Source organism: Sceloporus occidentalis, unplaced genomic scaffold (genome assembly GCF_023333645.1).
Source record: "Sceloporus occidentalis isolate IW3139 unplaced genomic scaffold, rSceOcc1.0.p SCAF_60, whole genome shotgun sequence".
Classification (NCBI taxonomy): Eukaryota; Metazoa; Chordata; class Lepidosauria; order Squamata; family Phrynosomatidae; genus Sceloporus; species Sceloporus occidentalis.
In genome coordinates, this window is record NW_028317040.1 from 2,678,276 (window position 1) to 2,700,247 (window position 21,972).

Consider the following 21,972-nt stretch of genomic DNA (forward strand, 5'->3'; position numbering starts at 1 on the left):
AACTAGAAATTGATTTTAGTCTAGATCATCATACACATTTTCAGGTAGGAAGGCAAATTCTCTACTGCAAATTCTCTCTGGCAATGTTTCCTTCAAGGGCAGCAAAGCCAGTTTTCCCATATCCTTCATCCTACTTTCCACATATGAGACATTCCAAATTTTACCATTTCATGTATAAATGTTTTTTCTTTATATCGCAGAACCCATTGCAACTGAGAAACCTAAAGTGCACATGACAACCAAGGGCCCATCAACATCTGCAACAAGTAAGTTATTGTATGAAATTCTTTTCACAACAGCAAAGTTGTTTAATGACCTTAAATAATGATATCTAATAGTCTTCTTACTGTGGGGATTGTCATTCACACCGGGCACAGCTTAAAGTAAGGTCCAATCAGAGTGGACATGCTGGGTCCCTCTTCCACCCAGCATTTCTATTGCCTGCCTCTGCAGCTCCCCTCTTACCCTCTCATCCCCTTCCTGCCCTCTCTTACTTGCTGCCTCCAGTGTCCCTCTGCCATAAACCGCTACATCCAATTCCCCTCTGCTCTGACTCACCCCTTTATACAATATCAGGGTACACATATCGACATACACATTTTCAGGTAGGAAAGCAAATTCTCTACTGCAAATTCAAGGAAACATTGCCCCCTGAGGCTGTGGACGCATGAGTAGGTTTGAATTTGGGAGGGGGGCCATCACTGATTCATGGAGTGACTCCTTACCTGCCTGCCCAGTTCCCTCTTGCGTCTTAGTCAACCTGTGCTAATTGGGGGCACGCTGTTGCTCAGGGTCCCGACGTCAGATCAAGTCGCTTTTTGTAACCTAACATCCTCAGACCATTGGTTCCCCGGGGATTGACGTGGCTCCCTCGGGAACACTCCAAATTAGTGACTCATTGTCGGGTGGGCATTGCTGGCCATATAACTGTATGGAGGGCCGAGCTGTCGGGAAGTTATGGGATTATACTCCTGATCTAATTATGTTTGTGTGTATAAATAGCTGTGCTTGTTCCAAATAAAGTCCTGTTTTCCACTTCAACATTAATTCTATCTGATGATTGGGGTGGGTAACTTATTTTCCTTTTTAGGACAATATTAGCGCTGTGTAACTAAGTCTGGCTAGCCACACTGCCAGCATGGCTTCATTCAATTGCTGTCTCTCTTCGTCACACCAGTCCTAGTCTCGTCCAGTGCTGAAAGGGTTAACCTCTTGTGTCTAATCAGAAGGAAGCACAATTTGGCGAATGTACACCATGATAAGTCCTCACCCGATGGAGAGTAACACACCACACATAAACTCCCTCCCAAAATGCAAGTGCCCCAAAGACATATGGTTCCTCTGCGTTAAAAGACCCCAAGGGAATCTGTAAACAGTGTGCAAGTAAAATACTTTAATAGGGAAACCCTCTGATTTCTCTACAGTCAGGCCTGGTAAATTTTTCAGTGACATCGCAGGGGTTCCTCTTTGCCAACTGAAATCCATAAGGTCATAAAACACCCCAAATGGGTGTCAGTGTGCACTGCTCTCTGATAGAGATACATTTTAAAAAAAAGTAACAGACCTTACTTGGGAACCCCTGATTACTTTACAGGGGAACTCTATTGATGAGATAATTGGTCAACTGAAATCTCATAGTGGATCTCTAGGTAGCGTTCACTACTCTCCGAACAGTGTAGAGACCAGTGTTAAAAAATTAAAAATAAAACATCCTACTGGCGATAAAGGGATAAAAGATAAAAACAGAGATAGAAAGAGGGAGTGGAAAGGTAAGAGAGAATATATTATATATAGTGAAAAAAGAGAGATGAAAGTAAGAGGAATAAAGAGGAGAAAGAAAGAGAGTGGAGAAAGAAAAAAGTGTCGGAGAGGAAGAGAGAGTTTTGACCACATCATTTCAATGACCGGCTCATATGCTAGTTATGATATATTCCGCAGTGTTACAGTGATTGTATTTTTGCCTTGGTGTTTGGCACATATACAAGCTATTTTGGTTAATTGTAGTTGAAGGTGCAGATGAAGGGGAGAGGTCAAATTAACAATAACATTGAGATTGACAATATCCAAAAATGACAATAACTTTAACCGCTTCAGCACCATATGGATGTACAACAGAAAATAGCTATTTTGTAATTTCCTTACTATCTGCACCACCAGGTATCTTGGTATAGTGTGAAGCGTAAGCCTACCAGATATTGTAAAGATAAGTTTGGCCTTTACCAGTGTTCTAGATGTGTATTTACAAATTTTACATACACAGTTTTTATAACATATCAAGATTTCACTTTTTTTGGTATTACAAATGTAAAAACAATAACGTGCATTAAGGATCACTTAGACAACACATTCATGTGCGTTTGTATTCACAGGAATATTTAAACAAGAAAGTGTGACGAGTGCAGCCAGCACCACAAAGTTCCTGCAAACCATGAACCATGATGATAACTCTCATCACAGCAAAATCACACAACCTATTACAAACAATGCAGAGCTTGGTACCATTGTGACAGGTAGGACATGTATCTGTCTATCTACATATTTCCATGCATCCATTCTTCATGAAAATGTTCTGCATATACAAGGGAAAATGGTAAAAACTACAGTGTACACAGAGTACATGAAAAACAAATGTATTTTTGTACTAAGGTCTTATATGTAAGAGCCAAATTACTACTTTTTGGTAAATGTAGGCCGGAACTCTGTAGCTAAACTATGTTAGTATTAAAGCAAAACTTTATATTATTATTATTATATTTACTAGTTTTATGTGTGATATGAACAATTTGTATATCACAGATTTTTATTAACCTTTTGTGACATGAAAGCTCCTTATATAATTTAGACCTGTACAACCTATATTGTGGCTGAGTTCAATCAGTTAATCAAACACTAGATGGATAGACTATATGGGCCAGGTGCCACTCATCAGGGGGGTGCCACCAGGCCGACATCGAGTGCGCACCCCTCCAGAGAAGGACTATATTTTCCGACACTAGAGGAGCAGGCTCGGTTGGGGAGATCAAAGATCTCCCTCTAACCAGCTAAAAATCAATCAAGGGAGCGAGAGGTCAGTTAATACAGACTTCCAATCCTGCTCCCTTGCAATGTGCGCCGGCAACTGATGATGTGTGTTGGGATTTGATGTCATATCCTGGCGCAAAACACTGAAGCCGAGCCTACAGCACCGGAAGAAGACAGAATGGGAAGAGCCAAGGGGAAGAGCAAAGAGGATGAATTGGAGAAGGAAAAGTGACAGTGACAGAGGAAAGGTAGGGAAACATTCAGAGAGGTAGAGTGAGGAAGAATTACTAAGTGTGTGAGAGTGATGGGAGTTATTATGTACCATTGTCAATGTGTTGTTTAGTATACAGTGGCGGGAGTTATGCTGTACTACCATCAGTACCTGGCTCAGTATGTAGTGATGGGAGCTATGCTCTAAAGTAGATCATAAATCCCATCACTACATGCATTGTTTTCCCACTCAAGTTTTGTAATTGTGTCTTTTTTGATAGCAGAGTGAGTGTCAATTCAGATTCTAATACTTTTTAATGAGGTTTGCCAACACATTGCAATGTCAACCATGCATGAAGACATGTACCCATTACTCGGAATCTCCACCAAAGATCTTTAATTCTTCTCTCCACCAGGGGTTTCCCAACTTATATCACGTTGCTCTTGTTTTGTTCCTACCTCTGTGTACCTGTACATACATTAAAAATATATACCATGCAGTCAGTCCCTGTTTTTTAACAAAATCACAATAAAATACAGGCTATTTCCCATGCAATAATTCCCTTGCTATCTGCACCACTAGGGTTCTTGGTACAGTGTTGAAGCTTACCAGATATGGTAAAGATAAGTTTATCTAACACACCTTTACCTAGGTTTTTTTGATATTACAAATGTAAAAAGTGTGTATCTAACTTAAAAATAATGTGCGTTAAGGATCACAGATTTATGTGCATTTGTATTCACAGGAACATTTAAACAAGCCAACACCACAAAGTTCCTACAAACCATGAACCATGATGATAACTCTCATCACAGCAAAATCACACAACCTATTACAAACAATGAAGAGCTTGGTGCCATTGTAACAAGTAGGACATCTATCTGTCTTTCAACAGTATCTACATAAACTTTTCTGCATATACAAGGGAAAATGATAAAAACTACAGTGTACATAGAGCACAAATGTATTTTTGTGCTAAGGTTTTATATGTAGGTGCCAAATAACAACTTTTTGGTAAACATAGGTAGGACCTATGTACCAAAACAATGTTAGTATTAAAGCAAAACGTTATATAATTATTATTATTATTTATATTAGTTTCATGTGTGATATGAACAATTTGTATATCACAGATTTTATCAAATTTTAAGTACCAGTTTGTTTTGCTTATCGTTTATAATGTGACAATACTAGAACTCTATGTTATACTATGCATAGCATTACTACACTTTATGAAAATTTACCAAATAATGGACAGATAGTAGCAAAGGTAAGGAGACATTCAGGGAGGGAGAGTGAGTGAGAAAGCATTAGTAAGTGTGTGAGAGTGATGGGAGGTATGATGTACCATTGGCATTGTCTTGTTCAGTGTATAGTGGTGGGAGTTATGCTGTACTAATGTCAGTGCCTGGCTCAGTATGTAGTGATGGGAGTTATGCTCTAAAGTAGATCATTTCTCCCATCACTGTATACTGAGCCAGACATTACATTATATGACTATATATAGCGGCAGCAGATTCCATAGTGTTGTTACAATCAGTCAGTAAAATTAAAAATCACATAAACCAACAAAAAAGGAGAAAAGAGCCCTGCTCTTGCGAGCTTACAATTTAGTTGAATGTGGTACAGCATAGCTCCTATCAATATATGCTGTCAGTGTCTGTCTCAAGGTGACCACATCGGCCATGTTTTCCAGGACATGTATATGTTTTTCATATTGATGATCAGCACAGGTAAAGTGCTGCCCTGCAGTATGTGGGATGTATAATGGAAGGAAACCAATTAGTCATTTATACATCATCCATACTTCAGGGCAGCACGCTATCTGGTCTGGTCAGCAATATGTAAAATTATATGTGTCCAGGAAAACATGGCTGATTTGGTTGCCCTAGTGTCAGCATATAATGAAAACAGTCATCCTGTACCCCGTCAATGTCTGGCTAAGTATACAATTATAGCAGTTACTCTGTACCACCTTAAATGTCTGGCTCGGTGTATAGTGATAGTAGTTATGCTGTTCCACTGTAATGTCTTACAGTCTATTAGAAGGTTGGGAAGAAATGAAACAGAAAGCAAATTACTGCTTGGGCAACACTTATTTGATTGTAGTAAATGGCATTTGAAGAAGTTAATGTAATGGATGTAGAGGAGGATCCCGTAAAGTAGAGTAGGCCAGGATACAGTCAACAGTGTAACGTACACTGAAGGCAAGAGAAGACAGGAGACGTAGTCAAACAAGCTGGGTCAGAACCAGTGGACCAAGTCAGAGCCGAATCAGAATCCAGATGCCAAGTCAAACAAGCCTGGTAAATAGGAACAGGAACAAAGCCAAATCAGGAACCAATAAGCAAAGTCAAGGGCAAGCTGGATCACAACAGGTTAAACGCATCAAACTCAAGTAGGATCAAAGGTGGGCACCAACCATGGGTAGTGAGAAAATGAAGGTGCATCGTTTAAATAGGCAGGCAGGAGCGAGAACGAGGCGATGGAGGTCATCTGAGATCATATATCCACGTCACCATGCACGCAATCGCACGGTCTGCCTCGTGGTCTGCGAGGTAGCGGGATAAGGAGCTGGTGCCCACTACCTCATAAGATCCTGTATATTAGGATCTGTTTAGTCATGGAGGTTATGAGGAGGGACAGGCACAATGGGCAGAAAATGAAGAACGATAGGATACGAAAATTAACATTGACGTCCACTCCCCAATCTTTCAATTCACGCACACCTGTAAACTGTAAACATAAGTGCCTATAAACAGACATTAACAACCAACAACGAACATACATAACAAATCCAACCCCCCCCCCCCAAAGCTTGCCAGGACATCCCGAGGTCACACGAAAACCTCCATGGGAGGGTATACCAAGATGCTCCAGGCAAACCCAGAGGTTTCTAGCACCATGGCAAGCCAGAAGCCTCCCACCACTCCTTACCACCATTGACTAGACCACAGTATTAACCCTCCAGATACCTGGCAAGCTTCTGCTCCGGCTGTGACAATTTAAAACCTGATCCATACATATACCTATAAAGGGAGGATGGGAGATACACACAACACAGATAACAAAAGCTTACATTCTGAGATTTATATACCCTATCTAACTCCCCCTAGAACTTTACCTTCTGACCTAGCCCAGCTCTGCCCCCCCACTAACCTGGTGGGCCCCAGTAAGCCCCAGTTTCAGCCACAGTCTTTAGCCTTTACTATACCTTTAAATAGTTGGGTAATCTGTGCAGGACTACCAACTCCAGCAGACATCTAATTAGCCTTGTGTTGCACACTGTCTACCTAACATAATGAATTACCTAACATAATGAATGGGGCTTTCTCTGTGTTTTGTCTTTACTGCAGGGTCCGGTATACCTCTCTACATCATATTAATTATTGGATCAATTTGCATTCTGCTAGTTTTTATCCTAATTATTGTTTTAACCATTAAAAGGAAGAATAAAAAAGGTATGTTCCTGATATATTGTATAATTCAAATTGTCTACATTCATATTGTGACAATATGATATATAAGATCTATGTACTGAGTTGCAAAATATCAGACACTTTGCATGCAAAAGGTGAATTTCGTTTACCACTGGAAGGAGAAGAAAAACTCATTAAAAATGTGTGCTAATGTTTTTCCTACTTATTTTCAGGTTACGATGTTGGCATGCTCACGTAAGTTTGCACAATTGTCATTTCTGTAAAATTTGTAGGCTATGGCTTGTTTAACACACTAGAACCTCACTCAGTGAATATTGTGTGCTGGGTAGCCTAACATTGACTTTTAAGACTGCTACTGCAAACTTTGAACAGGTTGTAATAGTGCTTTCATGTTTCCTTCTTTTTTACTTCATTAAAGGTTTCCCTTCATTTTCAGAGATTTGTACGAATTAGGCAAAGTTAAAATTAAAGTTCATACAAATATAAATGTACAACTCAAACTGGTATCTCTCTAACTAACCCCTGGATGAGCGGTGGTGTATGTATCTATTTTAGCACAATTAATTAAAAAACTCTAAAATTATAAGAAATAAAGGCGCTCTACTGTTCTACAGCTATTAGCCACCCCCCAATCAACATTCACCTTTTGGATCCCAAAACTTTCTTTAGTTACATGAAATGCTAAAAGGATCTTTTTAACAAATGCAATTGTCTTATGTTTGGTTATTAAAAAAGAAAAATGTTGAATACACAGCAAAAAATTCAATATATATAGTTATAAATCAGGCACCTCTTACAAACAGAAAATATTTATATATGATTCCTATGGGCCATCCAATAGTAAATGTATGCACTAATGAACCAACAATCAAGCAAAAAAATCAGCTTATCTGGTTAAAACCTTATGCCAGGGAGGAGGATCCCCTAAAGCGCTGCAGGAGACCTGGATCCTCCTCTCTGGCAGCCATTGAGTGTTTGCGGATGCGCACAGACAACCTCCGCTGCTGCCGGCACTTCCGTCGGGGCTTCTATGACAGAGCACCGGCGTGACATGACCTTCCATTGCTCAGTCATAGAAGCCCTGGTGGAAGTACCAGCCAGCAGCAGCGGAGATCTACATAGCACAGACCTCCACCGGCCACCCCCACTAGACACCAAGCAATCTGAAGCACAAGTGGCATATGGAGGGTATAAGCGATTTCTGGAGGCAGAGTGGCATTTAGAAATATCAGGGAGGCGGAGTGGCATACGGGGGTATAAGGGATTTCTGAAGGCACAGTGGCATAAAGGGGGTTAAAAGGAATATCAGGGAGGCAGAGTGGCATATACGGGTGTATAAGGCATATCTGGGGGCCGAGTGGCATATGGTGGGTTAAAAGACATATCTGGGAGGCAGAGTGGCATATAGGGGTATAAGGCGTTTCGGGGGCAGAGTGGCACATAAGGGGTATAAGGCATATCTGGGGGGGGTGCATAACTGGGGACAGGTTGGCAAATAAAAGGAAATAAAAACAAAACAATTATTTTTCTCAATCCTACTTTTTATTAAATTTAAAAAACATTGTTCATATGTGACTTAATATTTACTAGTAAAACTTTTTTTCCTATAGGGTAGTCTTATATTTAGGCTTTTTCTTTTTTTCCTAAATTAATATTCAAATTTTGCTGGGGTCATCTTAGAATCGAGCAAATACGGTATATCCCAATCATTGAAATGCCACCTTTTCAATATATCTAATATAAAATCTCTCATTCAATATAATGATGAGTAAGTATGTAATGCAATGCTGGAGAGTGTTGGATTAACCAAATAAAACATCTATATCTACAATAAGATAATATTTGACTGACCTCTTGTTTAAGATGCAGTAGTGTAAAAATGTATATCATGTAAGTATGTAGTTTCCCTCTAAAGGTATAAACCAAGGTGGTTTGTGGATAGTGATTAGTCCCCTGTAAAATCAGCACACAGTGTATAGTGTAATGTAGTAAAAATAGAAATGCAAGTTGGCAATAATGATTTTGCAAATTGGACTATAGTCCAATTTGTCCCGGCTCGAAAAATACACGATTGAGCTGTAATTATCAACACCTGCAAACTCGTGGGTTAGTGAATAACTGTTGATGTTTGATTAGTTTTGTTTCTTTAACAATGTTTTTTTCATACCTAGAATGAACCAACTGGTTGAGAGAGCAGACGCAGCTTCAACAAATGTGAATAATTGCCAGTCCTGTGCCAGTCAGGCGCCAAGAGCTGTGAATGATTATGAAGTGCAACATGAGCACTCAGAGAATGGATACCAGTCCATTACTTTCAGAAATGATAATGAGTATGAACTTCTTCTATCAGAGAAAGAAAACAACATATAGATATCTTCAGACATCTTAAACTGGATGGGTGTTGGATGCTGCTTAATTTCATAATAATTTCATAATGGTAATAGTAGCAAACAACAACCTCTAATGCAGGGGTGTCCAAGTTTTTTTCTGCAGTGGGCCACTTCATCAGGAGTGTGTGTGTGTATGTGTGTGTCGCATATCCAGACACGCACACACATACACTAACATACCCAAAGACACATGTTCACACACTAGACTAACCCTATACAGACTCACAAACATACCCAGGCACACACACTAACATAGCCACAGACACATGTTACCACACACTGAAATACCCATAGACACATTAGCATACACACACAGACATCTCCAAAGACACACTAATGTATTCACATGCACACGCACACACACACACACACTAAGATACCCAAATACACAGGTTCACACACCTCAGGTAATGAATTGGACAGTCCAGAAGACATGCTATCTGACACATACATGCTTACCTTCTCATCCTCGTAAATGCATACCAACATATATTCTCCTGCAAATATACCTACATATATACACTATTTCAGACATATCCAAACTAGCACTATATTTATGGAGTCAATGTATATGTTACATATACAGCCATACCATTATGACCACCTGCCTAATATTGTGTAGAGTCCTACAGAACGCAAGGCATGGCTGTCCCTTTAAGAGGCCTGGCTGGACTTGAACTCACTGATGTGTTACCTACTTATTGGCGTTTTTCTCCAATAGAAGTCTATGGGAGAGAAAAAACGCCATGAAAAAGCCATGTGGGTTTATTGCCTTGGCGTTTTTTATGGCGTTTTTTCCACAGTTACAATGCAGAGGATGGACCCGGTATCTGTGTGTCCTACGAGAAATAGGCTGGAAACAAACAGTTTCACACAAAACAAAGTTCATATTGAATTCTACACCATTTGGAACAAACATGCCATTACAAACAAACATACGCGACGCATCAACTGGATCCTGCGTGCCAAAAGCAACAGCAAACAATTTGCACCATCATTTGGGGCCAATCTTCCTAGAGGAGCAGACATTCGGAATAAAGCCTGCCTTACAAACCACAGAAAAGTGACAAAAGGGTCCGCCGGGGCGTTTAAGTAGAACTCTACCAAGTAAATGACATCAGGGGGCAGATACTCGCCATTTATCCTAATCCCTTTTAGCTGGGTGAAACTTCTAACTTGTAAAGGCTGGAAAAACTGCCTAAGGTCAAAAAAAGCAATTTCCACAGAAAGGCTAAAACGCCAGAAAAAACTCCAGAAAAAAACGCCAAAACGCAGGAAAATGCAGTGGCAGTTTTCTTGGCGTTTTTCATCAAGAAAAAAACGCAGGACAAAAACCCAAGTGGAAACCTAGCCTAAAGGTTGCTGGACATATTACGTTAAGTTGGCAGAGAGAGGCTCTCCAGCTGGTGGTGAGGGACATCCCTTGTATAGTAAGTGCCGGACAGGCAAGTTATTTCTTTTGTTGCTGTGTTATATTTCTTTTGTCTTTGCAACCTTTCTAATAAACCTGACCCTGTGTCAGATTGCACGAACTTACTGCTGTTTGCCTGGTTTGAATGAAGACGGGCACTTGTCCCTTGACCTCAGTGAGGGGCGATCCCAGACCTATCTCACAGTATTTTAAGTTATATAATTCTGCATATACTTTAAAGGACTCTCCAGTGTCCCACATAGCCCCATTAAGCTAGAATGCATATTTCCTGTGGCTTCTTTTTATAAAGCATAATTCATATTGCACACATTAAAGTAATGAATATAACCGCTGTTTTTATTTACTAAATAATATCATACAAAATACATATTTGTGAAATAAATAATTTAAAATCACAGTCATAGCAAAAACTATTTTACAGTACAATAATGTAAGCTTTTTGTTGAAAAAGATTCCTTAAATACAAAAATGATGCTGAATTGTAGCCATTAATGATGATTTCAAACATACACCATCTATTCATAAGTCTAATACAAGTACCTATCACCGTTTAAAACCTTATACTTTGCATACCTTTTTCTACATATCTTAAAATGCCCTGAGTAGCTGAGGATCTGTACAGACAATTCTAGAGCTTCCTGAACTACAGCATCCATAATCCTCATCCAGGTTTAGGGTTATTATAACAAGAAAGCTTCTGTAGTGTTACAGGTTGGCTGCCCACATTTATCATGCAGAGATGCCACATACTGTAGATTTGCAATGAAATAACGAAGTGAAATAAGGTGAATGGCATGCCAAATCCCTAGCTCTGAAAATTCTGAAAAGGGGTTAATTTTCTAGAGAAATATGTTGATGATATAAATTAACAATACACAAAGGCAAAATCTTCTTTCCCAAATGAGACAAATGCAATATACATTTTTAAAGTTGCAAGATAATACAATTTTAGAGTAGTATTATGTAACAAATATAACAAATATGAAAGAAAGGACAATCTAGCTGGGCCAGTTGGTTGATATCTGCCATCTCAGCCTATGATTCAGTAGAGGCTTAAGTCTCCATGCCTTTTGTATGTTATCACAATATATGCCTTCTTTTCTTTGATATCCTGATGCCTTTTTTATGCTGCATAGAATGTTCGTACTGATAATTAATATGAATAATTACTGAAGTAGCAGTGGCAGCTGGGAGCCATCTGTTACACTTTCTAAATTCTCCACCATTTGTATTACCATTTCTATGCTATCTTCCTGGAGAACATTTCTAGCGTTGGAACGGAATTTCTTTAACAAAGAATCCCGACTTAGAGGTTTCCTCCAGTGCCCATAGAATGTATCGCATTTTCCTATCAGCATGTCTCCGTTTTTCAACAGTAAAGCCACCTCTCCATACATTTTATCAAAGTTGGCTACATTATCTTCTGGATGTTCAACTATCACTTTACTTAGCATGTTCTGGAGATCATTACGATAAATATGGTCATCATCAAAGGAGCTGACATTTACTTCTCCATCTAACAGTGCAGTGCAAGCATTGAACTGGAAAGAATGCCTGGCCTCATGTTCTGACTCAGGAAAGGGTCGGTTGATATACTTAGAAACTGGGACTCTGAGGAGAATTGATTGGATGGCAGATGGATCAAATGACCCATATTGACTTATGAAATTATTTCTGACTGAAACTGAAGCATCTGCTATCCAGTGCATACCAAGATGAGCCGGAAATGACTTGAATGCAATATCTTGCTTTTCCAAGAGAAATTCATATTGCTCTCCTGGTGCAGCTAACAATTTAGGATGGTAATCACCATAAAATGCACTAAAACCTGAGCACCCAGGGACATCATCCAATATAAGGGGATTGGCCTCCATTCCCTTTGCAGCAAGAAGTGCTGCCTCAAGCCCTAATCTGGTGGCATTACCAATGTGCAACGGTTTAGCAAGAGTAGCAGCATTTGCCATTGGGGCTCCAGCAAGAGAGGCTGCAATCGCCATAGCATGGGTGCATTGATCTTTATTCAGTGAAAGAAGTTTGGCTGATGCAGCAGCACTTCCCATGGTGCCAACAACAGAGGGTGGATGAAATCTGTAGGAGGAAAACAAACGAATGTTACATTAGGTGTTTAGGTTTACATATGCTCAATATATTTGTTTTCATTGTAGAGGCAGGTTGTTTAATATAGTTAAGGACAGGTGCAATATAAAATTGCATTGCGGTGATTAAATATGCACAGCAACATCATTGCTACCAAGATTAATAATTGGTGTGTATGTAAATAAGACGTACTAAGGTTTGTATCCTATTTACTGTCTAGATTGTTCATACCAAAGTCTACAAATACTTGATAAAAAGTTCATAATTTATAGACACATCATATGATTCAAATATGTCCTATTGATTTTACTTAAGCAGCACTATTGTGTGCTTGTGCAACACTCCATAAAAAGGAACATAAAGCAGCAGGATACCAGAATTCAAGAGTCATAAATTTATTCTGAATAACATGTGAACGAGATTGCGATGCACTCACTTTTTAGGGATGTTTTTGGATTCATGTGAGAAACACATCAGCCGTCCTTGTACTTCGATTCCCACATTAAAAGCCATCAAAAGGTCCTCTCCACTGATTTTTTTGTCCTTTGAAAGCAGCTCAGACAAGGCCAGGAGTGAGGGTAGCACTGCACCTGATGGATGTGTAGCAGGATGCCAAGTATCATCAAAGTCCATCGAGTGAACCTTTATAGATATTAGAGGTTATGATTTTTAGCAACTGCTACATTGAGATAGTTTTGCCCATTACAAACCATATTAAAAAAAAAACAACTTACTGCTACTCCATTGGTGTACGCAGCAAGTGTTGGGGACAGTTTGAATCCCTTTTGTCCATAAACCGAGCAAACAGCTGTATTTCCATGTCTTGAAACATGTAGGTCCTTAAAAAAAACCCACAAAATAATTATTAGGTGATACCACTGCTTGAGCCTGAATTGTCCGTTGCAGCTGGGTGATAGCAACTATCACTAAGTGTCATCATACCCTTATTTTCCCAGTGGTCAGAGAATTCAACCACACATGGGTGCTTCTCGTGACTCCTGGGAACCTCTTGATGTCACATGTTCAGTGAATAAACAAATCAGATTGTAGAGCTGGGTTATTGCGTACTCATTCTCCTACCGTTAGAGGTTAGAGAATGATTGGTGGGACTTGTCATATTATATGTTTACTACTGCCTTTTTATATTATATTTCATTTTGAGGCCCATTGTAGTTACCATATTTAAAAATATTAAATATATTTAAATATATTAAATATTTAAACTATTTAAAACATTCAGCATTTCAACACATAATAAAATATAAGCAGTTATATTACTAATGGGTTGCAGTAGCATGCAGTTTTGAAACTGATTGAAGAAACTGTAAGACTTTTGTTCTTAACAGAAGACATAAACCACCCATAATTTGAAGTAGAAAGTAGAAAGATATGGAAAACATATTATTCTGCTGTGATTTGAACCTGTAAATTATTGCAGGTATATATGTATAAGCTGTAAAATATTGTCTTGCCAGTAGTGATTTTTTTACAATAAGCTATAGTAGACATTCATAATCAACATATCGCACACTGTTGTGTTACCTGACAATATTGCACAATGATGTTGAAGACATGTGTTTTAGTGCCCACAAGGCCAACACCAATGTTGTCCAGAATCATGCGTTTGCTTCTGTGCTGTACAACATCAGACAGGTGTTCTGGGCGGATTTCACTGATAAATGATGCAAAACTGCTGGTCACAGTTTCTTCGAACTGAGGGCCAACAACCACTAGGGATGGCAACAAAAATGTAATTTTATACAGACTTTATTAAATAATTATATGAATACATTTGCCAGAGCTCAGTAAAGTACAGTAAAGCATATCTTCTCTAATACACACACAATTCATTTTATCAGGACTTCCTTAGGTAAGTAAAAGTGGATCTTTCAAGAAAATGGTTTTGGAAAAAAAAAAAACCTATTTCTTACTACTAATAACTAAATACATAAATTGTAAATTCCACAGAGATTTCTGTATTACCTTTTAAAGCAGACTTGTGAATCTGCCTTGTTGCTTGGTGAAACTTCCTAGCATTCTAAAAAAATAAAATAAAATGTAATAATATATATTATTATATAAATATATATAAATGGTATTATATACTATAACTCTTAAAATGCTTCAGATTATATTTAGATTTTTTTCTGCCACACTTCTTTATGGTATACATATAAGGTGGTTTATATATATTATATCATACATTTCAAATGCTACTATTGTCCCTTGTTTGAAATACACCTTTTTACTTTAACTGCCTTTAAATATTTTAATTTTCATGTCATATGCCTTTACTACATGTTATATGCCTTTACTACATGTTATATATATATATATATATATATATATATATAGATCGCATTGTTTTTGTTATAACAATTGATCATAGACATTTTTATTTTCATTTAAGTTATCATTCTTACTGAAACAAATATATATAACTACCTAAATATATATACCTATTTTCAAGTAAATACACTAGAAAAACAATTTATATGATATTACATGTAAAGTACAACAGAAAACTGGAAACTATTTCCCACAATAATTCAACATATAAAAACATTTGATTTTAAAAAAAAAGGCAAAACAAATATACATTTAAAAAAAACTAAAATATTTTACCATGTTAACAGGTATAACTTACCTGGAAGGTTAAAGAAAACATCTTGTACAAAGTGTAAGGTTTAGGATGGGATGATTCTAAATGCTCAGAAGAATTGTATCTATGTTTGCCTTGTGAAAGTGGCTATTTATTTGGTTGGACAAACATGTGCCTTCTTACGTCTTTATTATGACAGAGGAAATAGGCTGTCTTACCTCAAATGTTTACACCCAGGAAATGCAATCTAAAATAATTAACTGGGAATTTTTGTAGGAAATAAAAAGAAACAATTCATTGTATGGTATCTCTATAAAACAGAAAGTGCCTATAGAATGTTACGGTGACTAATCTTTCAAGAACTGGCTTATTCACTCTTGGAAATACTGGTGCTGTCACTAGACACATCAAAATGCATATACGGTACTTGGATTTATTGATTAATTCAAAAGACAAGGCTCAGGATGGCTGTTCCATAGGGTCCCTTCAGTTCAAAATACCCCACTCCAGCTGAAATTCTTAAAAAGCATTAGGATTTTGATTTTGCATGTAACTGATTGTATACATGCCAAATGTTTGGGTTTTTAAGTTTTATTTAGTGTTTAAAATTATTGTTTAGGATTGTTTAAAATATGGTTAATTTGTTTGAAAAATAATGCATTTCCTGTCTGATTAAAGAAATGCATTTGAATCTTATTTTTATGGTTTGAATGTATTAAATGTATTACAGAGATGTCAATGAGTTGGCTAGGGGGGGGGGGGGGTTGACAGAACCATTTAGTTGAGAAGCTAACTGCCTATCTTATAGAGCTGTCCCTGCCTGTGGTGCAGCTGGATCCCATGTCTTTAGGACCCCAATGATTTTGAGGCTGACACGACATTTTCTGCTAAACTCTTTAATTGTTTATTACCAGACATGTGTATCATGTATTTGCTCTACAATAACATACAATACAAGTCTTTCTCTCTTCCCAGGGTCGATGGTAATCCCCCTAGTTAGACAAAGATAGTGTTCTGAAGAAGGCATTGTGTTTCACCAATTCGTAGGAAGTGTGAATTTCACTACATGCGTTAATTTCACGTTCAGGATATTTTCTCTTTAATGAATACTTATATCCTACAGATGGCAGCACCTCCTATGCCATGTCCACAGAAAAAGCCTGAAGATGCTATTATGGCAACAGAAAATATGAAGAAAGCAAGAGATCAGTGCACACCCAGCAAATACTATTGCTTAATAATCTTTTAATTCACTAGTAATAACCTCAACAACCAACCACTTCGTTCTAAGAAAGGTATAATGTCAAAACTGTCATTTAACTCTTTAGGAACCAGAGTATTCATAGTAAGTGTCCAGAATTTTTTTCTTTCACTAAGATGTCCATTAGCCTTCCCCGGACCCAAATTTACCTCTTCTGTTCCCATAGCTTTAAGTCTGTAATCAATAAAGTGCTTTGATACAATATGCCTTTCATAATTTTTTCTGATAGTATATTTATGTTCCTACAGTCTTTTATGAAAACACCTACTTGCTTTTCCTTGGTGTTGGAGGCCACAGGGGCACTCCAGCATATACACTACAAATTTGGAAGTACAGGAAGTATATCTCTGGATAGTATACTTTTTGAGTAACTAAACATAAGAAATTTGTAGTTTTGTGGGGGAGATATATCACAGTGTCCACAACATCCCTTTGTTATATTAAAAAAAATCACCAGATTTATCCTTTTCTTTTTTAAATGTATTGGTCATGTCTGTGGGTGATAATATGTTTTTAAGAGTTTGTCTTTTCCTACAAACTACACTACTGTTTTTTCAGTTAGCTGTCATTTAAAACTGGATAACCTTTAATAAAATACCAATATTTGTTTCAAATCTTCTTTAAATTATGTATCTGAATAAGCAGTAATAAAAATGACTTCATACGTATTAGTTGTTCTCTGCTTTTTTTATTTGAATCACATCCTATATCTTTATCATAAGCTACATTTTATTTATCTTAATGTTTTTCTTTCTATTTCCCTTATTGTTACCTTTCTTGTAATGTTTGCTGCTGCCTGAAGATCAAACACCTCTAGAGTAGGGAAATTCTTCCTCATTCTCATCATTTCTACCTTTGAAATACTTTTTAACCATTTGTGATCATGAGAATTTGTAGATTATGTATTTTTTTAATCCACATCTTTAAATTAAGTGTATAAATATATTGTAACAGGCACAGGTAAATTTATGGTTAAATAAGCCAATTCTGACACAGAGGGAAACCCTGTTTTTAAAGAATCTCAAGAGCAATTAATTTTTTTTGGCGGCTATGAGTTTGCGGAATATTTCTGAGCTATCATTTTTGAATGTGTCAATTAATAAAAACACATTTCCCAGATGAAATTTCAAACCAAACAGTTGCGCAATGTTGCTTTCTTGAAATGGACCTCCTCATAAGACTTGTTTTGGTGGGTTGTGGAGAAATACTTTGTTACATCTCTATATAAAGCCCTATATATTTCAACTAAGATTTATTTTATCAATAACAAAGTTCTCATGAGATTGTAAAATAGTTTGTATTCATTTTTCACCCTGTTAAAGAAGAGGGACTTTAACAGGCACTGGAAAATGGACAGGCACTGGAAAATGTAATTATTTTTTCGCCCAGTTAAATAAGAGGAACTCTAACAGGCACTGGAAAATGTATGGTTAAAGATCCAACATTGACAAACAATTTTTCCTTTACATAAGATGTATTTCATTTGTTTACATACATGGCATAAGATTAGAATAATTAGTAGTTGAGCCTGATGTAGCGATATGCAGGTTCAATTATAAAAAGGGCGACCAGGGTATAGCAACTAGCACATTGCATAACAATTTGTGCTTAGAGAAACTAAATGCGGTGAAGGTCCTGCTCAAACAAGTTTACAATCTATTAAGAGATTTAGAATGCTGTATATGAACCTTTTAATGACACAGTTGTGAATTGTTAAAGTGAGTGCCACTTTAAACTCCTGTTGTATTCTAATGTGTAAGACCCATGAATAGTATATTCATGATAAACTTACAGATCCGATACAGATAAGGAATCTCAATACTATGCATACTAAAAATGTAAATGAAAGCATTAAAATTTCGAAAATCGCTATTTATCAGAGATGTGTAATAAAATGACTTGGAAGATCTCAGCAATGAAGACAAGAGTTTCCAAATTTTCTTTGGAGAAAAGATACCTATATGACATTTTGATTACAACATACAAATATATTATTTTCATTCATAGCACTTTACAGAGAACATGGGGCACACCCTAAAGTTGAAGGAAAATAGGTTTTATGTTAAAGGGAAAGGATCATAGAAAAATAAGTATATTTCTTAAATGCAATGCTTTATATTGTAATGTAGTTTAGTCTTGCAAACATCCTGGTATTATCTCATTTGGTTCTAATAAGCTGAAAGTTGGTTTTTTGAGGCAGTCAAGTGATTCTTTATGAAGCCCAGTTTAATTATTTCCTCTAAAGGGTTTCATTAGTCAGAGTGTGGAGTGATTAACACTGCACCATTCTTGTATTTATCATAAGGCAGTATTATATGGAGTAAGTGTGTATGTCTAATGGATAACACAACTAGAACACATACACATAACAAATACACAGCTGGAAATATTGTCTAATGCAAAATATGGAATAATTTTAAAGAAGAAAATGACAACTTATTTTTAAAAATGCAATGTTTTTAACAGTTAAGAAGTGAGATGTACATCCAAATGAAGTGATTTTGGCTGATTAAGGTTAAAGGTTAAAAAGGGTCAATCCATTTCTAGCAAAAACAGTCCATACATCATAAGTGATGTTGCCTTTTGATAAAGGTCTAATAAGGTGTATTGCATTTCTCTGGATCAACCCATATGGGTACTTGATGAGTTCACTTTTGATGGATTTTGTGTCTTCTTTCTAGGTGATTAACTATGTAAACAAATAATGCAAACTGATGATGATATATACTGTAAGTTATGATCTCTCATGTAATCATTTTGTATATTTTAAATTTCAAGAACAAATGGGGCACCTTGTTGAAGGTCACTAATGGTTTAGGTTGCTTTTTAGACAAAGAAATGCTGGAAATTGCCAAACATTATAAACACTTGCCTTCTGTCCAGTGCTGAAACTCAACTAAAAAACAGTGGTGGTCCCTGAATCTGGTAACTGCTACTTAGTATTCTAAAGGCAGTAAAATGAATATTTTTTATCTACCTTGTGAGCTAAAGATAAACATCATTCACTTCAAAGATGTTAAATATTGTTATATGATAGAACTCAAACATTTTAAATAAAGGAACATGAAGTTATGTCAAATATTTAAGACTTTAGAAGTATTTATATGGAAGCCTGGCTTTAAGCCTGGGGATGTGTTTTGACATTTTGACATCACAGGGTTATGTAATGTAAAAACATTTGAAAACAATTTACGTGTTTAATGGTTCTTGAAAATACATAGTTTCAAAATTCTGTACTCGTCGACCGATTTGTAAGTAGAGTATAGAAGAATAGTTGTTGAATGACACCTGAGCGGAAGCATTTTTTGGCATCTATTCAGCTCCTCTAGGCTATCCACAATCCGCAATATAGTTCACGGCTTGTACACAGACGAAACGAAAGAGTGCATGAGTTCTGAACATCAGTGCTGAAGATGGCAATTGTGCAAGCTTCCAGGGCTATATCATTAAAATACTCTTTATCCATGAAAAATTAATATTTCAATCGGTAAGAACCTTCTCTTGTGTAGTAAAAAGAGGACCATCCAGGAGTGTCAATGCATTTCATTATTGCTTCAATAATTGGAGGCCACGTTTATGGTTACTGGACTTAACACACCCTGATGCCTGCTATGGACAGTGAATGATTAAGTATGACACATGTCTTGTTGATTTTTCTTTTAAAGGCTTTGATCAATGCGGCAAATAATATTAGAGAAAACTGCAAAGAGAGTAATAGAACTTAGAAACCTCCCAACAAAAAATACTGCCACTTCTTTCTCACCAAATACTGATTTCTTACGTGGAACACATATAGGCATTCTAAAAGGGACATACCCTAAAAGGAAGGGCTGCAATATTTAGCGTATTAGTTCATTTACGTTGAACTAGCAAGGATTACCATTAAGACCTTTTGTAATATCTCTAATAGATTTGGGAATTCGAATTCGTACGAATTGTAAATTTACATAATTTCAGCAAATTCTGTGATTCAGAAAAAGACACAGAAACAAGGCCAAAGCCCCAACGAAGCGAAAGAGAACAAAGCAAAAAGCTCAGAATTTTCGATTGAAATTCAATGGCCTTTTCAATACACTCTCACTCACTCTCTCACGCTATCTAAATGTTTGCATACCTTCTCTGCCGACCACTTATGCTTCTGGCGACCACTTCCGCCTCTGATGACTACTTCCTCTTTTGCATCTTCTTGTTGTTTATCGTGTCTCTTTTATCTTTTATCTTCTATCTTCACTGATATAACCTGGGACAAACTTCCGCTAAAATGGCAGCACTTCCAGTGATATGCTCTCGTCTGATCCTCCAATCGAGAGGGATTACGTAATTTAAGAACCGCCATTTTGACTAAAGTTTACCTAAGGGCACCACCATTTTGGCAGAAGTTCACACCAGTTTCTATGCAAGATTTTGGTGGAAGTTCACCTTAGGGCAAAATAGCGCCACTTTTGGCGTCTTCTCAACCAATCCTTCAATCAGGTGAGAGTGAATGTGCACACTAGGTAATGAATTTATTTAGGCAGTTGGCTATATCTTTATTAGACTTGTGCATGGCAAGCAAAATCTACTCAGATACATCTTAAGTTTTGTTTTTGTGAAATTCAGAGGCCTTTTTGGATTTGGAAATTATATTTGAGAGGTGTTCCTAAACTAAACTATTGACTAGACTTCCAGTATGGTAGATGAGCAGCGACTTAGCATCAATCTCAACCTGTGTTAACTGTCACAATACATTTCTGAAATATTTCCTGTTTAATGGGCTTCATGCTCTTTATATAACTAATTTTTCTATTTTAAATAAAAAATAAAATAGCATAGCAACTATTTGTTTTTCAGATGTATTCTATAGTGACACATTCGGAATAATATCTAAGTAAATATATACTATATATAAACAAAAGATATAGAATGTAATGCACTCACTTGACTGGAAGCACTTGTAATATGCCCGGGTGCTAACAAATATTTAATTTAATATATATATATATATATATATATGAAAGATAAATAAAGTGCAGAGCTCCGTTTGTAATCAGCCCTTACCCATCGAGGCATGGACTCCACTAGACCTCTGAAGTTGTGCTGTTTTATCTGGCACCAAGACGTTAGCAGCAGATCCTTTAAGTCCTGTAAGTTGCAAGGTGGGGCCTCCATAGATGCATCCTGGTGCCATGTGTTCAGAACCAGCATTAACTTTTTCAGCAATTTTAACTATAGTAGCTCGTCTGTTGGATTTGACCATATGGGTCAGCCCGGTTCACCGCTTTTCCTTCCTTGGACCGCTTTTGATAGGTACTGACCACTGCAGACTGGGAACACCCCACAAGAGCTGCAGTTTTGGAGATGCTATGGCACTAGCCATCAATTTGGCCCTTGTCAAAGTCGCTCAGAACCTTAAGCTTGGCGATTTTTCCTGCTTCTAACACATCAATTATAAGAACCACAATAAATACATTTTCTGATTGATATCAAAATCTCATCAGTCACACTCATATTTATGCTCTTAAGTAGTGGAACTATTTTG

The 21,972-nt window shown here is 37.1% G+C and overlaps 1 protein-coding gene across 1 annotated transcript; it reads right to left on the reverse strand.

The window, feature by feature from the left end:
• Positions 1-11,660: 11,660 nt before the first annotated feature.
• Positions 11,661-17,292, reverse strand: LOC149287475 (cis-aconitate decarboxylase-like). The gene is made up of 6 exons (XM_089492820.1): positions 17,227-17,292; positions 14,575-14,629; positions 14,134-14,321; positions 13,326-13,430; positions 13,028-13,233; positions 11,661-12,582 (listed from the first exon to the last, which is right to left on the reverse strand). The coding sequence occupies exons 1-6, from the start codon at positions 17,290-17,292 to the stop codon at positions 11,661-11,663; spliced, it is 1,542 nt and encodes a 513-aa protein (XP_089348946.1).
• Positions 17,293-21,972: the final 4,680 nt, after the last annotated feature.